The following is a 15,105-nucleotide window of genomic DNA, read 5'->3' on the forward strand; positions in this document are numbered from 1 at the left end:
GGAAAATAGTAGGTATTCCATTTCTTTACGATAGGCTGTGGGCTCAGTCCTGCTGATCTGAGTGGAAGAGCAGAGTCATGAGCACCACACATTAGGACCTAAACACAATCAATATTTTTAACTGTTAAAATTTTACCATGCATGATTGAAACTGAATAACATGAGGATAAGTACTAAAATGGTATTTGTCAAGGTATTTATAAAATAAAATAGTCATTTCATTTTTCAGAAATACTAAGATGTCAACCTTTTATAATATTACTTTGAACATAGATGAATATTGAGTATTTGTATCAAATATCCTTTCTCATTTTGAAACAACTCTTTATCTTGACAGTCTTAAAACTGTAATCAAACATGAGTCACAAGTTAGCTGTCTATCTTTAATTTTTCTGTGTTTGCAGCTTATTTCACTTTTATAGTCCTTGAGCAGAGCTCCTAGCAACCATTTATTTATCTCCCCATAGGAATGAAAGGCAAATTACTCTCCTATTTGGTGATGTCTTTGTGTTGCCTATCCTTTGAGTATAATAGCTTCATTCTTACATGAAAGTAAACTAAAATGAATTTACGTGAATAAAAAGTTTGACTAACTGTAGTGCATATTTCACACAGAATTGCTTTAGAAATTTTTGACACTTCATTAGAGGAATGACCAAAAGAACTTACTGAAATTATAATAAAATAGAAATCTAAAATGATCTTGCACTTATAATTTTTTATGGATAGATGCACCTTGTTAGGATAACAAAGTACTTTGTTTTACAGACATCCCATATGATTTCCATTAAAGTAAAATTTACTTAGATAATTTAAAGACATTTTTGCTTAAATATCTTAGTTTAAATTATTTGGGTTACACATGTTTTATGTGTATGATTGTGTGTGTGTTGCTTTTATTTCTCTTTTGATATAAAAAATAATAATTACTTGTTTTGTGTGAGCCTCAGCATATCGGTAACCAATGTTGTAGTTGGACTGTCCCTTGGTGTTCTTATTATGACTGGAAGATGCCCTCCAGCAGTATCCATCAGGAAACTAAAACAATAAAAGCTTATTACTTACACAGGGAGGCCTCCAGAGGAGTGAGGGGAGAGAAGGGGAGGGGAGGGCAGGAGGAGGGGGAGAGAGAGAGGGGAAGGGAGAGCAAGTCCAGACTCTTGGAATTTGTTTTTTATTGGGGTTGAGCATTTGAATTTCTTTGGCTCACTATTGGTAAATTTAAAACATAAGAGTGGGAATTCAAAGCCTGAGGAGATGAAAAACAAGTGGCTTAAATAGTCTGTTATCAAATCAACCAAGATCTCAAAAACAAAAAAGCCTCAATAAGGGGGGGATGTGTCTTGTCTTTTTATCTACTGTGTGGCTGCCTATGTGTTTATTCAAGATAGCTGTCTTTGAAGTGGATGTCTCTTTGAAATGGTTGCCTCAGCAATAGAAGCTTGTCAGGCACTTGCAATGCAAAAAAGGAAAACTGTCAGGGCTTGTGCTACATTACTGGTTCCTGGAAAATTGTTACTTCATATTGGAACTTTCTTAAAATTGGCTGCTTATTTATTAAATGCCATATATTCTCTCATTATAAAAAAGTTACTGTACTAATAAGAGCCGTCTCATTATAATTTTAAAGCATTCTACTCCAGAACTACAACCCTTACCCATGTTTCTATCTTATTCCTTCTAGTATTATAAATTATATTAATTTTTCACTTTTTAAAGAACCAAAATACATTGAGGCTTTATCATGTTTGCACTGTTTCTTCATTCCTTATTACATACTTATATTCTTATTCAATTAAATTTTATTGTCTATCATTGGACTATCCCACACCCTCCAATTTCGTATTATTGCCTCTCTACATTGTATTCTCCCTCTGCAAAACTCCAAACCTGTTATATTTATCTGTACATATTCCATATCTGTACATAAACACCTAATTTTTTTTTTTTTTTTGGCAGTAAAATGTATATGTACCCATGCTTCCTGGTCTCATTTTAAATGCAATTAACTAATTTCAAGAAATTTCTTATACATTTACCAGAAATGTTAGTGACTTCCTATAATATGTACATTCTTTCTCTTAATATCCTTTACAACCATTGCATACCTATCTTTCTTCAAATCTCCACCCTTTTCATCATACTCCATTGATGTCTTTTTTTTTTTTCACATTTTAATGAAAATTAAAAGTAACAGGAGATCCTCAGACTCTGCCTGTACAGCACTGATCAACTTGATTGTTCACCCATGTAACTCAGTCTTCTCTCTGGTTTAATTGATTCCTCCTACCTGCAGCTAATCTTTCTACCTATGGACAGGATCCAATGTTTCTCTCTCACCTACTCAAAGATGTTACTTTAGAAACTGTCTTTTTTCTTGCCTCAATTTCTTTCCTCCCTAATTAATCTATCCCATCTATTCACCAACATTCTCTGACAAACTCTAAAAACATCCTTAGTTGTTTCTTCATAATGTTAGGTAGCTAGTGGACATGAGCAACAGGGAGAAAAAAGGAAAAGAGACCCAGCCTGGACAATGCCCAAAGATTACCCCAATGGTAATAGAACTCTGGGTAAGCACCTGCACACTAGGCAGAGTCATATAGCAGCCAAGTGTCAATCAAAATGACCTCCCTTGCCAATCACCTAAGAATGCTTTTGGAACTACCCATCACGGCCCAAATACAATGCAGACATTCTCACTTCTGGGCCCTTTTGTGTTGGTTATTGTGGTTGTTGTTGTTACAGTACTCTTTAATAGCTCTTCACTGAAACCATGTGCTTCCTTGGGGTAGGCTTTGCCTTTTTAAAATATACTTTTAATAAATCTTTTCTAAATCTCACTGACCTGTGATTTTTCACTGCCTCACTGAGGAATAACCAAGGGAAAATGCTAACTACACTTCTGTGCATTGTCCCTCTCCACCCCTATGCCGCTAGGATGACACAGGATTTTATATCCCTCCAGTGGTAATAATATCGTTCTTCTTCATAAAATAAAACTTAAAAGAGATATTTAGACCAATGCTTCACAAACTATAATTTAGATAGGAATCTTTGGGAATCTCAATAAAATCAGTTCTCCTGCAATAGGCCTAGAATGGGGTCTGAAATTCTGCATATCTAATGAGATGTCGGGTGAAATCCTGATGTTCCTGGTCCAGGGACCACCCTTAGAATAGCCAAGGGTTATATATATGTTTCTCATCCCCTCTTGAAATCATGCAAATAAATGTTTATCCCCACCACACCATAGAAACATCACTCCAATGGCTATTTAAATCTCCTTTGCTAAACCTAATTGCTAATTAACTTAGTCTAATTCATCATCTTATTTTAGCTAATGACAGTATTTGAAAAACTTTATGTTTTTGAAATTTTTCTTCTCTCGATTCCTTACACACCGCATTCTTATTTCTCCTATTTCCTTGCTCCTTGGTCGTTCCTTCTCAATCACTTTTCCAGTACTGTTTCATTTCTATGATTCTTCCTGTACATTGACAAAACCCTGAGATTTAAACTTCAAAGCTCTCTTCTCTATGTTTATACCTTTGGAGATTATAGTCAGTCACTTGGTTTTAAATATTATTCATATGCTCAGAAATCTCAACTTAAATCTTTAGTTCAGACCTTGCCCCTAAACTCCAGATCACTATGATTAACTGCCTATAATATATCTTCACTTGTATGTGTACTAGACATCTCAAATCAGAAAAATAAAAAAAACCTGTTTCGGGTTGCTCTCATAAAACAAATACTGAATTATTCTTATAATTTATTTCTTCTATAAATTAATCAGAAAATCTAACAGACTTTCTTTTCAACTTATACGTAGAGTCTGATCTTTCTCACTGTCTTTTTCATTAGCATCCTAATCCGAGTCCCTAAGATTCTACTTCTGGAATATTGAAATAGTCTAAAAACTGGTCTCTCTGCTTTCCTTTTTGGTCTTCGACTATATACTTTAAATGTAATCTTTTAAAAATGTGAGATCATGCCAAACCTCAACCCAAATCATCCATGTCTTTTCATAGAATTTGAAATAAAAGGAGCAAAAGCCCAAGTTTCTGAAATAGTTCACTCCACCTTCCCTCTGAGTTTCCTTCTCCGAACTCATCTCCTTTTGTTTCCCCTTGTTGACTCAGTCTTCTAGCTTTCTTCCTGTCTTTAAACACCCTAAGCATGCTCTCAACTCACAGTTTTCACACTTGCTGTGTTCTCTGCTGAAATTCTCTTTGTCAACCCATTCATTCATTCAATACATATTTATGAAGAGCTGTTGTGGGGCAGCAAACTGACAAAATTACTTACCTGAGTGGAGCTTGCATTTGACTGGAGTAATAAATCATAAACATAACTAATCCTATGTTATATATTATTTAAGGAAGTTTTATGTACTTAAAAATGAAAAATTCAGTAGCGTTAGGGGAGTTGGGTATTCAAATTTCACTCCTTTAAATTAGCCACAGCACTCATTCCTTTACACTTTATAGGTCTCAGTTACCCCCCTCATCACTGAGGCTTTCCCTGACCACCCTATACAAAATAATCACACCCTTTAGAACTCTGTTCATGCTTTTTCATTTTTTTTTTCACGGTATTTATTATCATTAAGCATATGACATATTTATTTCACTATTTGTCTTTTATATCTGTTTTATTTCCCATAAACTCATAATTCCATGAGGTCAAAGTCTGTTTTGTATGTTCCTATAACTCAAGCACCTAGAATAATTTCTGTCACCTAGTAAGCACTGGTAAACACAGTATTAATCTAAGTTAATGAATCAAACTATTATTTTACTAACTTCATATATGTGGAAAAATATTTTTTAAGTAAGAAGTCTAATATCTTGATTAATTTTGGAGTCTAAGACATGTTTATGTTCTTTTCCATAAAATTTCCATTTAAATGAATAACTATGGTGTTGCTGTAAAATAAAATAAGGACTATCATCTGATTATTATTATTTTTTTTTTAGGAATTCTGGGAAAATTGCGAAGACCTGAGATTAGGTAGATTAAAAAGCCCAGGCAGAAAAAAACACATCTTATAACATGCACTACAAAATGCTTTGGCAGCAGAAAGAGCAGTTCTTCCCACTTTGAAATCTTGGGGAGATTCCAAGTCAGAGTCAAACTTGTGAGAATGGGTCATCTTTAGGAAAATTAATTTTAAAACTCCAGTAAGAACAATAGGGTTAATTATTTTAGAAAGAGTCTTCATGAGGGCAAGAAATCTAGAGAGAAAATTGAGAAAATACAGGGATATGCTAATCCTATGCAAGGAGAATTTAGAGGAGAAAAGTAAAGACAAAAATGGAACTGAGAAATAGCTCAGAAGTGAGCTTTCTGGCAAAGGAAAACCTTCAAGTAAGCACAGACAATGGTGATCTGATTAGAGTTTTGTGGAACTTAAGGATGCTGGAGGTATGAGATCTCACTCTGAGATCCAGTGTCAATATTTCCACCTACCTATATACTGCATACCTCCCCTATGATCAGAAAAGTGAATTTCTATACAGGAATCTACATTAACTGACACTTAAAGAGGGAATTCTAAACTCATCAAAGAACTGAATCCAGAGAAAGCTGAATTAATTTTTAAAAAAAGAAGAAAAGTTCAATATTTTTAGAAACATCCAAAAGGATACTGTGGCAATTATTAAAGTGTTATGTTTTCTTAGATATTAAATCCATGATCACTAACTTAAGAATTAAATATGCGACCTGAAAAATAGCATATATTAGTGAGTTCAAAGATATAGTGGTGAGTTTCTCCCAAAAGATAATATAAACATGGAAAACAGTATAAGCATAGAAAAAAAAACAAGAGGAAACTTGCATCATACAAGATAGTTGCAGAAATGCCAGTCTTTATATAATAGAAATTCTAGAAGGAATCAATAAGAGCAAGGAGGGGAGACATTAGTAAAATATAGTATAGTAAGAAAACATCAGATCTGAGGAAAGACTTGAATAGATTGAAAGGGTCAAGAGAGTTATTAGGCAGGATTGATAACAAAGAGAAGGCACTCTAAACACATTTTGGTGAAAATGTTAAAATCCCTTAGAAACTCGAGAAGTGTTCAATCTATCAATCAACTTCAAGAAATAACAAAACAACAAACAATTTACAAAAAAGAATCAGAGTAGCATCAAACTTCTTTATCAACTGCACAAGGTGGCAGAATAAAAAAATGCTGTATTTTTCACACACCATCTACTGAGCCCTGAACCTGAATTATGTTGATGATTTAATTTTATACATAGCTAAACTTGTATTCAAGAATGAAGGGCAAATAAATAACATTTGAAGCATGCTAAGAATCAGAAAGATTGAAATCTAGCAAAAATAATATGAAAGAATTAGGATAGAAATCAGCAAAACACACACACACACACGTACACACATACACACACACACACAGAGAATATAAGTTTTAAGAGAAAGAAATGGACAAAATTACCAATAGGTAAAACAGTAAATTTCCAGTTGCATAAATCAGTATTATTCAAACCCTAAATGAGGATTTCAGTTTTCACCTGTGTAATCAATATACATAAAGGAAATGATTTATTTTTTTTTTAAATATGTATCTCACTATACTTAGCTTTAAGAAATTCTATTACACCACAGATATCAGGAATTATTTTCAAATGTTGCAAAGATTTAGGGCAAGTTGACCTAGTGATCCAAATATAACTCAGTCTCTCTGTTTCCCTGCTTTTCTCTCACAGAAATACTTCATCATTCTAGTTCTCTTTTCCTAGCACCTCTTGATTAGTCATGAGCAATCGTCTCAACTTATTATAGGTTCATAGCCATTTTAAATTAATAATATAAAGATAAAATTTTTCTCCCTGTCAGAAAAATTCTAATTTTAGTTCTAAACAAATGGACCACCGCTTTCTGTACACTAATTTTCTTAACGACTACAAGAATTGGTTGTATTTTTTGAATACATATATGGAAATGATAGATACATATAATATAATACATCATATATACATATAATATATAAATTTATATATCAATTGACTGTTAAGAAGGAACAACTGATAAATGATCAGGCGATTTTCATCTTTCTACCTCAGTTACTCTGATATTCCTTTGCAACATGCATAGTAAACTGAGAAAAATATATGTGATATAACATAGTAGATATATAATTTCCTTTACATCAGGGTTAATATAAAATATGTGAGCATTTCATTTTTATTTTAAAAAACTGTAAATTAAAAAGCACAACATATGTGATGAACTGAAGAACACATTTTTGTAGTAGATGCCCATATGCATTTTAGTGATAATGAAATCATTTGTTGTTTTAACCCCACAATTTCCAAAGAGAAAGTATCTCAGGTTAATTGTGTAAAATTGCTACTTCGTTCAAAGTTTGCATTTTCATCTATGTTTACTTCTTGTACACTAGTAATGACTTATGTTTTTATATTTTAATTTATATTGAAATAAAGCTAACAAGTCTATGTTAATTTAAATGACTATAGAATCTGAACTATCGATGTTAACTTTATTTCTTTCTGTATGGCAACATTTCTTGAGCTATTTACTATTTTTAAATTTAGGTTGACTAATTGTTCCTATTAAATAGCTATGGCTTTTAGACTTGTTATATTATGTTTCCTTGAAGTTTTTCCATGATTTATTTTTACTTTGTGTAGCTGCTCATAAAAAACATACAAAATAAAATGTGACATTTTATTCAGATTCATCATCAGCTGTAAGTGAACATGTGCCTTAGTATTTTAATAAGCCTAAAATGGAAAGATGTATCACCTACCTTTCCATTTACCCTCTAGTAATTTTTTTTATATTGAACAAGCTTTTAATTTGGCCTATATTTTGACATAAAGAGATTTATTTTCACATGGTGATTCAGGCAAACACTTTAATAAAGTGAAGAAATAGAAACAGAACCCATATACTCTAGTCCACACCAGTCTATGCCCAAAATAGTCACATTTCACTTTTATTTCTAATATTGGTTCCCTATATAATATATTCAACATATATATTTTTCTGTATTTGAAGATAGTCCCTAGTGTATCTATTTTATATATTTTGCCTAAAGCAGTAAATAGCAACTGAAACATTCGACTAAATTTGTATTCCGACCTCTTCTTCTATAGCTATCAAAAAATCATGGATTCAAATTCTTCCAAAGTTACATTAAGTGATACTTTATAACATAAATCATCATCTTTTAAAAGCTTTTACATTTTCTCACTGCTCACCCCTCATTAAGCCAATACCACAAGTTTTAAGTTTTTGTTATGGCAGAACCTCAATTTTGGTAAAATATTTCATAGTCATAATGCTAGGCCAGATTATGTTCATTGAATAAATACACCTTAACTCAATGATTTTCTTACACAAAGGTCATCAAAAGTCTGGTACCTCTACAGTATGGATTTTCCCCGATTTGTGACTCCAGAATCCATCCAGATTGCTGGAATATTTTACATACACCAACTGGAACATGTGGCTTCCAGGTGGCCAATGCAAGAGTGAGAGATGGAAGAATGGGTTTTATTACTCAAAGGCTTTGACTTGGAATGGCCACCCATTATGTCTACTAAGATCCCATTAGCTAGAACACATAAAGGAAGTGCAGGTAGCCTTTGGAATAAGAAGCGAACTTTACTGTCTCTGCTGCAGTGTTCCAAAAACCAATCTGGTTGTCACTAGTGAGATAACGGCTAACTCTCTGGTGGCTGACTTTTTCTTCACTATTTGGTGGATCATTTCTGATCATTTTGGTTCTGCGCCGCCATTCCACTCTATTTTGCAACAAGTTTGTACAAAGTTTCCCTTTATTTCTCATAGCAAAACTAAGTCCATAATGCCCTTAAATTTTTTCAAGGGCATTATAAGTTAAAAACAAAAAGTCAATTTCAAAAAAAAAGCCACATATTGTATGGTTCTACTTATATAACAATATTGAAATGACAAACCTATAGCAATGGATAAGAAATTAATAGTTGTCAGTAGCTAAAAATGTTAGGGGGAAAAAGTATAAAAGTAAAACTATAAAGATATAGCATGAATGAAATATTTATGGTGATAAAATGGTTCTGTATCTTGATAGAGGTGGTGGTTACCTGAAACTGTACATATGATAAAATGATGCAGAACTATATTCACACATTGTACTCATTATGATTTTCTAGATTAGATATTACATGATAGTTGCATAAGATGTAGCCATACATAGGATCTCTTAGTACTGTCCTTTCAACTTTATGTGAATTATTTAAAAATAAATGCTAAAAAAATGCATTTTTCTCTGTTCACTACTTTATTTTGTGCATTATTTTGGAAACTTCCATCACAAATATCCACAAAGATATATTTATATGGTGGAAGAATTTTTTATTGGTTCGTTTGTTTACAGAAGAAGCCAAATAAATATTTTACTTATTTATCTGTCTTTTATATATTCCACATACAATGCTGGACAACATACTGTTGTATTCTAGAGTAGGAATGTTCTGCTAATGCTGACAATCAAATGTCATTTTAGTCTTCTACCTTCCTTACAGAACTAATCGAATGGGCTATGTTGTGGTGAAAATAGCATGCAGTCATATTAAGATTATATAGAATGCACAAATTTTTATTACTAATGTGATATTAATTAACCAATTGTGTGACATGTTGCAAGTTGCTTAACTTCTACCAAAATTAGTTTTTTTTTTATTTAAAAGAAAATTCAAATATAACACTGAATAATAAAGTCCTTTTATAAATCCAAATTTTATCTTAAGGATTTAATCAAAAAAGGTGTGCATGGAAATGTCAAGCATTTCATACATTAAAGTAGTATCATTCAAATAATTTCTTAAGCTAACGAGCGATTATGTCTTAAATATAATTGAATGTTATACTCTATATTTAGTTATTTAATAGGACAAATGTATCACAAAGTTGAGAAATACACATTCATTCCTCTTTGTGTCATCAAAATATTTTTTTCCTGTCATATCTTGAAATTAGAGGTTCAGTTATTTTAATAGAATAATGCTAATAGTGTAGTCACTCAGCTTTATGCTATCTTTATGTCTTCGTATTTTAGAATTTAGCGCATATTTCATACTTAAAATCCATTAACAGCATGTCTTTTAAGTAGGGCTTTTTAAGCTTGCATACTGTTGCAAAGTAACAATTCTTCATAGCAAAATTTTCTTGTTGCTCCTATTTACATAATAACGAATGAGTTTTATTTTATATATAAAACTTTTTTTCCAATAAACATGTATACTTGTGAGCCTTAGGTTATATAGTAAATTGGTTGACAGGTTTATGAATTTGAAGTACAATGACTTTATAAAACCTGTAGATAGTTCTTGGTGGACACGTATGTCATATTTAGAAGGAAGACAGATATTTCTCCATTCAGATCTCTTCAACATGTACATACAAATTGTCCAAAGCTCTATTTAGGCCAACAATAAGTAAAAGGAGTCAATTTTGTTTTTGAAATCTTGAAGTTAACAGATATGGCAAGGGTTGTCAGATCACTATTGTAGGTACCTTTTATTGCCGTTATACTGCACCTAATGACAACATGTCAAACACAGTCCTCTCAACCGTGCAATGAAACACATGCTGATTCAGGTCTTATGAACACTGTAATGGAACTCCCAGGCTTGAGCCTTAATATACTATTTTATTTATTTTATTCACATGATCTTAGGATTGGGACCAAAGGAAGACAATTGTCTTTCCTAGTGTACAAACTTTAAGGAGGCACTTGCTCTCGCATTGCATCAAGTACCAAACGGGCACTTTTCAACTCTACTGTTGATAAACAAATAAACAAATGACCAGGACCATAAAACAACGGAATCAAAATCGTACATTATATGATCTCCAATTGTAACAAAATTAAATTAATAATTGACAGCTGAAAAATTTTGAGAAATCTCCAAATATTTGGAAATTAAACAAATTTCTAAAATAACCTGATTCAAAGAAGAAATTACAATGGAACACACACGTCATATCAAATTTTATGGAGTGTAGCTAAAACAATGCTTATAGGGAAGTTTATGTTCTAAATTCCTACATTAAAAAAGAAAAATTCTCAAATAAATATCCTAAGCTTCTATCTTAAGTAACTAGAAAAATAAAAGAGCAAACTGAACTGCAAAGAAAGGAAATTGTGTGATTAAAGGAAAAGTATAAAACTGATGAAAATTTTGAAAAAACAAAGTATTGTATTTTGAGAAAAACAAATTGACATATTTTTAATTGGACTGTTAAGAAAAAGCAAGGGGAGATACAAATCAACGAAACCAGGATTTAAAGTGAAGATATCATTAATGACCATTCGAATTAAGATTATAAAGAAAAACTACAAACATTATATACCAACAAATTACCACTAAAATGAAATGGACAAACTCTTAGAAAGATAGAAATTACTAAAATTATCTCAAGAAAAAATAGAAAATCTGTACAGACCTACCAAATATTTAAAGGGTTAGAACTAACCTTTATGAACTTTTCAAAAAAAAAAAAAAATTGAAGAGAAGACACTTTCGAACACATTTTAAATATTTATGTATTTATTTTTGGTATAAGCCTCATACCAAAACCAGGCAAAGACACAAGATAAGAAAATTAAAAACCAATAACATTTATGAATATACATTGATAATCCTCAAAATATGAACACACCAAATTCAATAACATATAAAAATATTTTTGTATTCTGACGAAGTGAGATTTCTCCCTGCCCCTTAAAATGCAAGATATGTTTAACATCTGAAAATAATGTAATATGGCATATTACTAGAATGAAGAACAAAATTGCATGAGCTTCATAGTTAATGCAGAAAATCTATTTGACAAAATCCAGCAGACATTTAATATAAAAATTCTAAATAAGTTAGAAAGAAAACAAAACTCTCTCAACCTGATAAAAAGCATCTGTGACAATTGACCTCTTCACATCATACAAATGATATTAGGCTGGCAGATTTTTCCCTAAGAATGAGAACAAGACAGTGATATCCAGTTTCATTATTTCTAGTAAACATTGTACTGGATGTTCTAGACTGTTTGATGGGGAGTGATATAAGGATATACTGATTGAAAAGGAAGAAGTAAAACTATCTTTTTTGACACGTGCCATAATTTCATATGAAAACCTAAGGAATCAAAAAAAAAAAAAGCAACTATTAACTAGTCATTGAGTTTATAAAGTTTTCAGTTTACAAGATAATATACAAAAACGGAATTGTGCTTCTATATACTAGCAACACAATTCCAAAAATAAATTTAAGAAAATGTTTTCCTTTACAATAGTATGGAAAGGGTAAAATGCTTAGATATCAATTTAATTTATTAAATGCAAGACTTTAACTAAAAACTACAAAACATTGCTGAGAGAGATGAAAATATATCTAAATAAATTGAGAGATATTGAATACTCATTGATTGAAACTCCTTATTGTTAAAATGGTAACTCTTTCCAATTTTATCTATTAATTCATTGAAATCTTTATCAATGTTCCAGCTGGTTTTTTTGTAGAAATTGATAAACTCATACAAAACTTTAAACAGAACTGCAAAGAGAAAAGAGAAAAAGTTTAATGACTGCCCAATTTCAAAACTTACTGTCAAGCTTCATTTATCCAGACAGTGTGTTATTACATATGGATAGGTATATAGGCCAGTAGGGCAAAATTGGGAGTCTGAAAATCAACTCTTATGTTTATGGTTAATTGATTTTCTAAAATTAATTAACCATAGTGAAAGAGGAAATTAAATGGATAAAAAAGAGTCTCTTTAAACAATTTTGCTGGGACAATGGTATGTCATGTAAGAAAGTATATATAAATATATAACATACATATATGTGTGTATATGAAATGACATTTTATCTCACACCATACAAAAAATTAAATCGGATGTATCAGAGATCTAAATGTAAGAGCTAAAATGATAAAACTTCTAATAAAACATAAGAAAAAAGTCTTTATGACCACTGCTTAGGCAAAATGTTCTCAATTATTACATCTAAAACATGATAAAACTGAATCTATAAAAGAAAGTTTACAAATTGGACTTAATGAAATAAAACAGAAAGTTGGCAGTTTGGACTTAACCAAATGAAAACTTTTTCTATTCAAAAGTCACCATCTGGGAAAGTGAATAGAAAAGGCAGGACAAGACAAGCAGAAAATATTTGCAAGTCATATAAATCATAATAAAATTGTGATTTATTCAGAATTTATTCAGAATATACAAAGGACACTCACTACTCAATAATAAGAAAATAAATAAAACAAGTTTAAAATAGTCCACATATTTGAATAGAAATTTTATTAGAGAAGATATGCAAATAGCTAATGATTGCATGAGATGTTAAAAATTGTTAGTCTTACAGAAATGCAAATTAAAACCACAAGGAGATACTATTTCACACTCACTAGAATGAGAGACAATATCAAATGTTAGAAAAAATGTGGAGAAACGGAATATCTCATGCATTGCTGGTGTAAATGTAAAATGGCACAGCCACTTTGAAAAAACAATTTGGTAGTTTCTTAAAAAGTTACACCTGAATTTACCTTACACTCAGCAGTTTCACCACTAGGAATCTGTAAAAGACATATGAAAATATATATCTACTCAAATACTTGGTGTGAATTCATTATTCATAAATTTTAGTTGATAAGAAAGTAGACAAAATTCTCACCCCAAGGAAAAAAAAAATGTTACTATGTATGGTAATGAATGCTAACAGGAGTTGTGATGATCATTTCTCAATATATACATATATCGAATCATTATGTGATACACTTGAAACTAATATAATGTTAAATGTCAATTATATCTCAATAAAAAAGTAAAAAGTGTACCATTCCATTTATAAAAAATATCTAGTAAAGGCAAATAAATATATAGAGAAAGAATGATTAATGGTGCTTTTCTTTGAGTCATGGAAATGTGCTACAATTGGATAGTGCTGATGGTTGAATAGCTCTATATATTTACAAAAGTTATTAAATTATTTATTTGCAATGGATGAATTCTATGATACATGAATTATACCATGAACATCTGTTAAAAAAAGATTCCATGAACTCTATAGACTTTTTTAATAATGAATTTTGCTCCATATCTATGTTAATATTTTCTTTTTGTATGTGCATGTGTGTGATCTTTTAAGGTCCATTCTGTGAAGAGTCAATAGAACACTGTGTTTTTCCATCTGGTTGGAAAAGGGGAATTTGCCAAAATAAAAATTCTGCTTACATCTGTGAGTGCCAAGAAGGATTTCTTGATCAAGGCTGTGAAATTGATGTCAATAAGTGTTCATCAATACTGTGTCAGAATGGTGCTGAATGCATTGATATTCCAAATGTAAGTCTGAATCCAGCATACAAGAAATGGTTTTAAAATATTTTTTTTGTCATTACCGAACTATTTCAAAAGCACAAGTAATTACAATTTTTATTAACCTAGTATAATTTTCAAACTCAGGAAAATCGGAAAAGCTACTTTACCTGTTTATTTTAATTTTTCTCAATTTAAATAGAAACCCCAATTTCAAAAACACTCTTCAGTTTTAATTTTTATTCTTAAACCAAAAAATTCTCCTTTGTGAACACTGTAATTTTATAAATTTTTATTTTTACTTATTGCTTTTTAAATTTTAAAAAATTATTTGATTATTTGACATTCCTATATCTAAACATTTAAATAAAAAATACTATAAAATAATTTAGTAGTTTCCACAAATTACTACTTTTTCATCTTAGTAATATCCATACTTTAATTCATGATATGAATTCATATTGTATGTTAAAGCCTTTCTTACTCACATGTCTGATGGCTTTACTTACTGTCAACTAGGCCTTCAGCTGTAGCTGTCAGCCAAAACCCTAAATATAACTACTCTGTATGGTTTGGGCTTCGTCACAGAGTGGCAGCTGTGTTCTGACACTGTATGGAATTTTAAAGCAAGATTTAAAAGCCACAGAGTGTCACTTTATCTATAGTAAGAGCTTGTTTACATTCAAGTGGGGGAAATATGGTCCCCAACTCTCAATTAGTGTTGAATTCAC

General features: G+C 31.1%; 1 protein-coding gene across 1 annotated transcript in view; it reads left to right on the forward strand.

Annotated features, from left to right (window-relative positions):
- Window positions 1–15,105, forward strand: part of EYS (eyes shut homolog (Drosophila)) — a 138,240-nt gene that overhangs the window by 64,098 nt on the left and 59,037 nt on the right. Inside the window, exon 3 of the mRNA XM_006926410.1 lies at window positions 14,208–14,401. Within this exon, the coding sequence (XP_006926472.1) occupies window positions 14,208–14,401 (194 nt within the window). The remainder of the gene's footprint in view (window positions 1–14,207; window positions 14,402–15,105) is intronic.

This window comes from Pteropus alecto, unplaced genomic scaffold (genome assembly GCF_000325575.1).
Source record: "Pteropus alecto unplaced genomic scaffold, ASM32557v1 scaffold7, whole genome shotgun sequence".
NCBI classification, from domain to species: domain Eukaryota; kingdom Metazoa; phylum Chordata; class Mammalia; order Chiroptera; family Pteropodidae; genus Pteropus; species Pteropus alecto.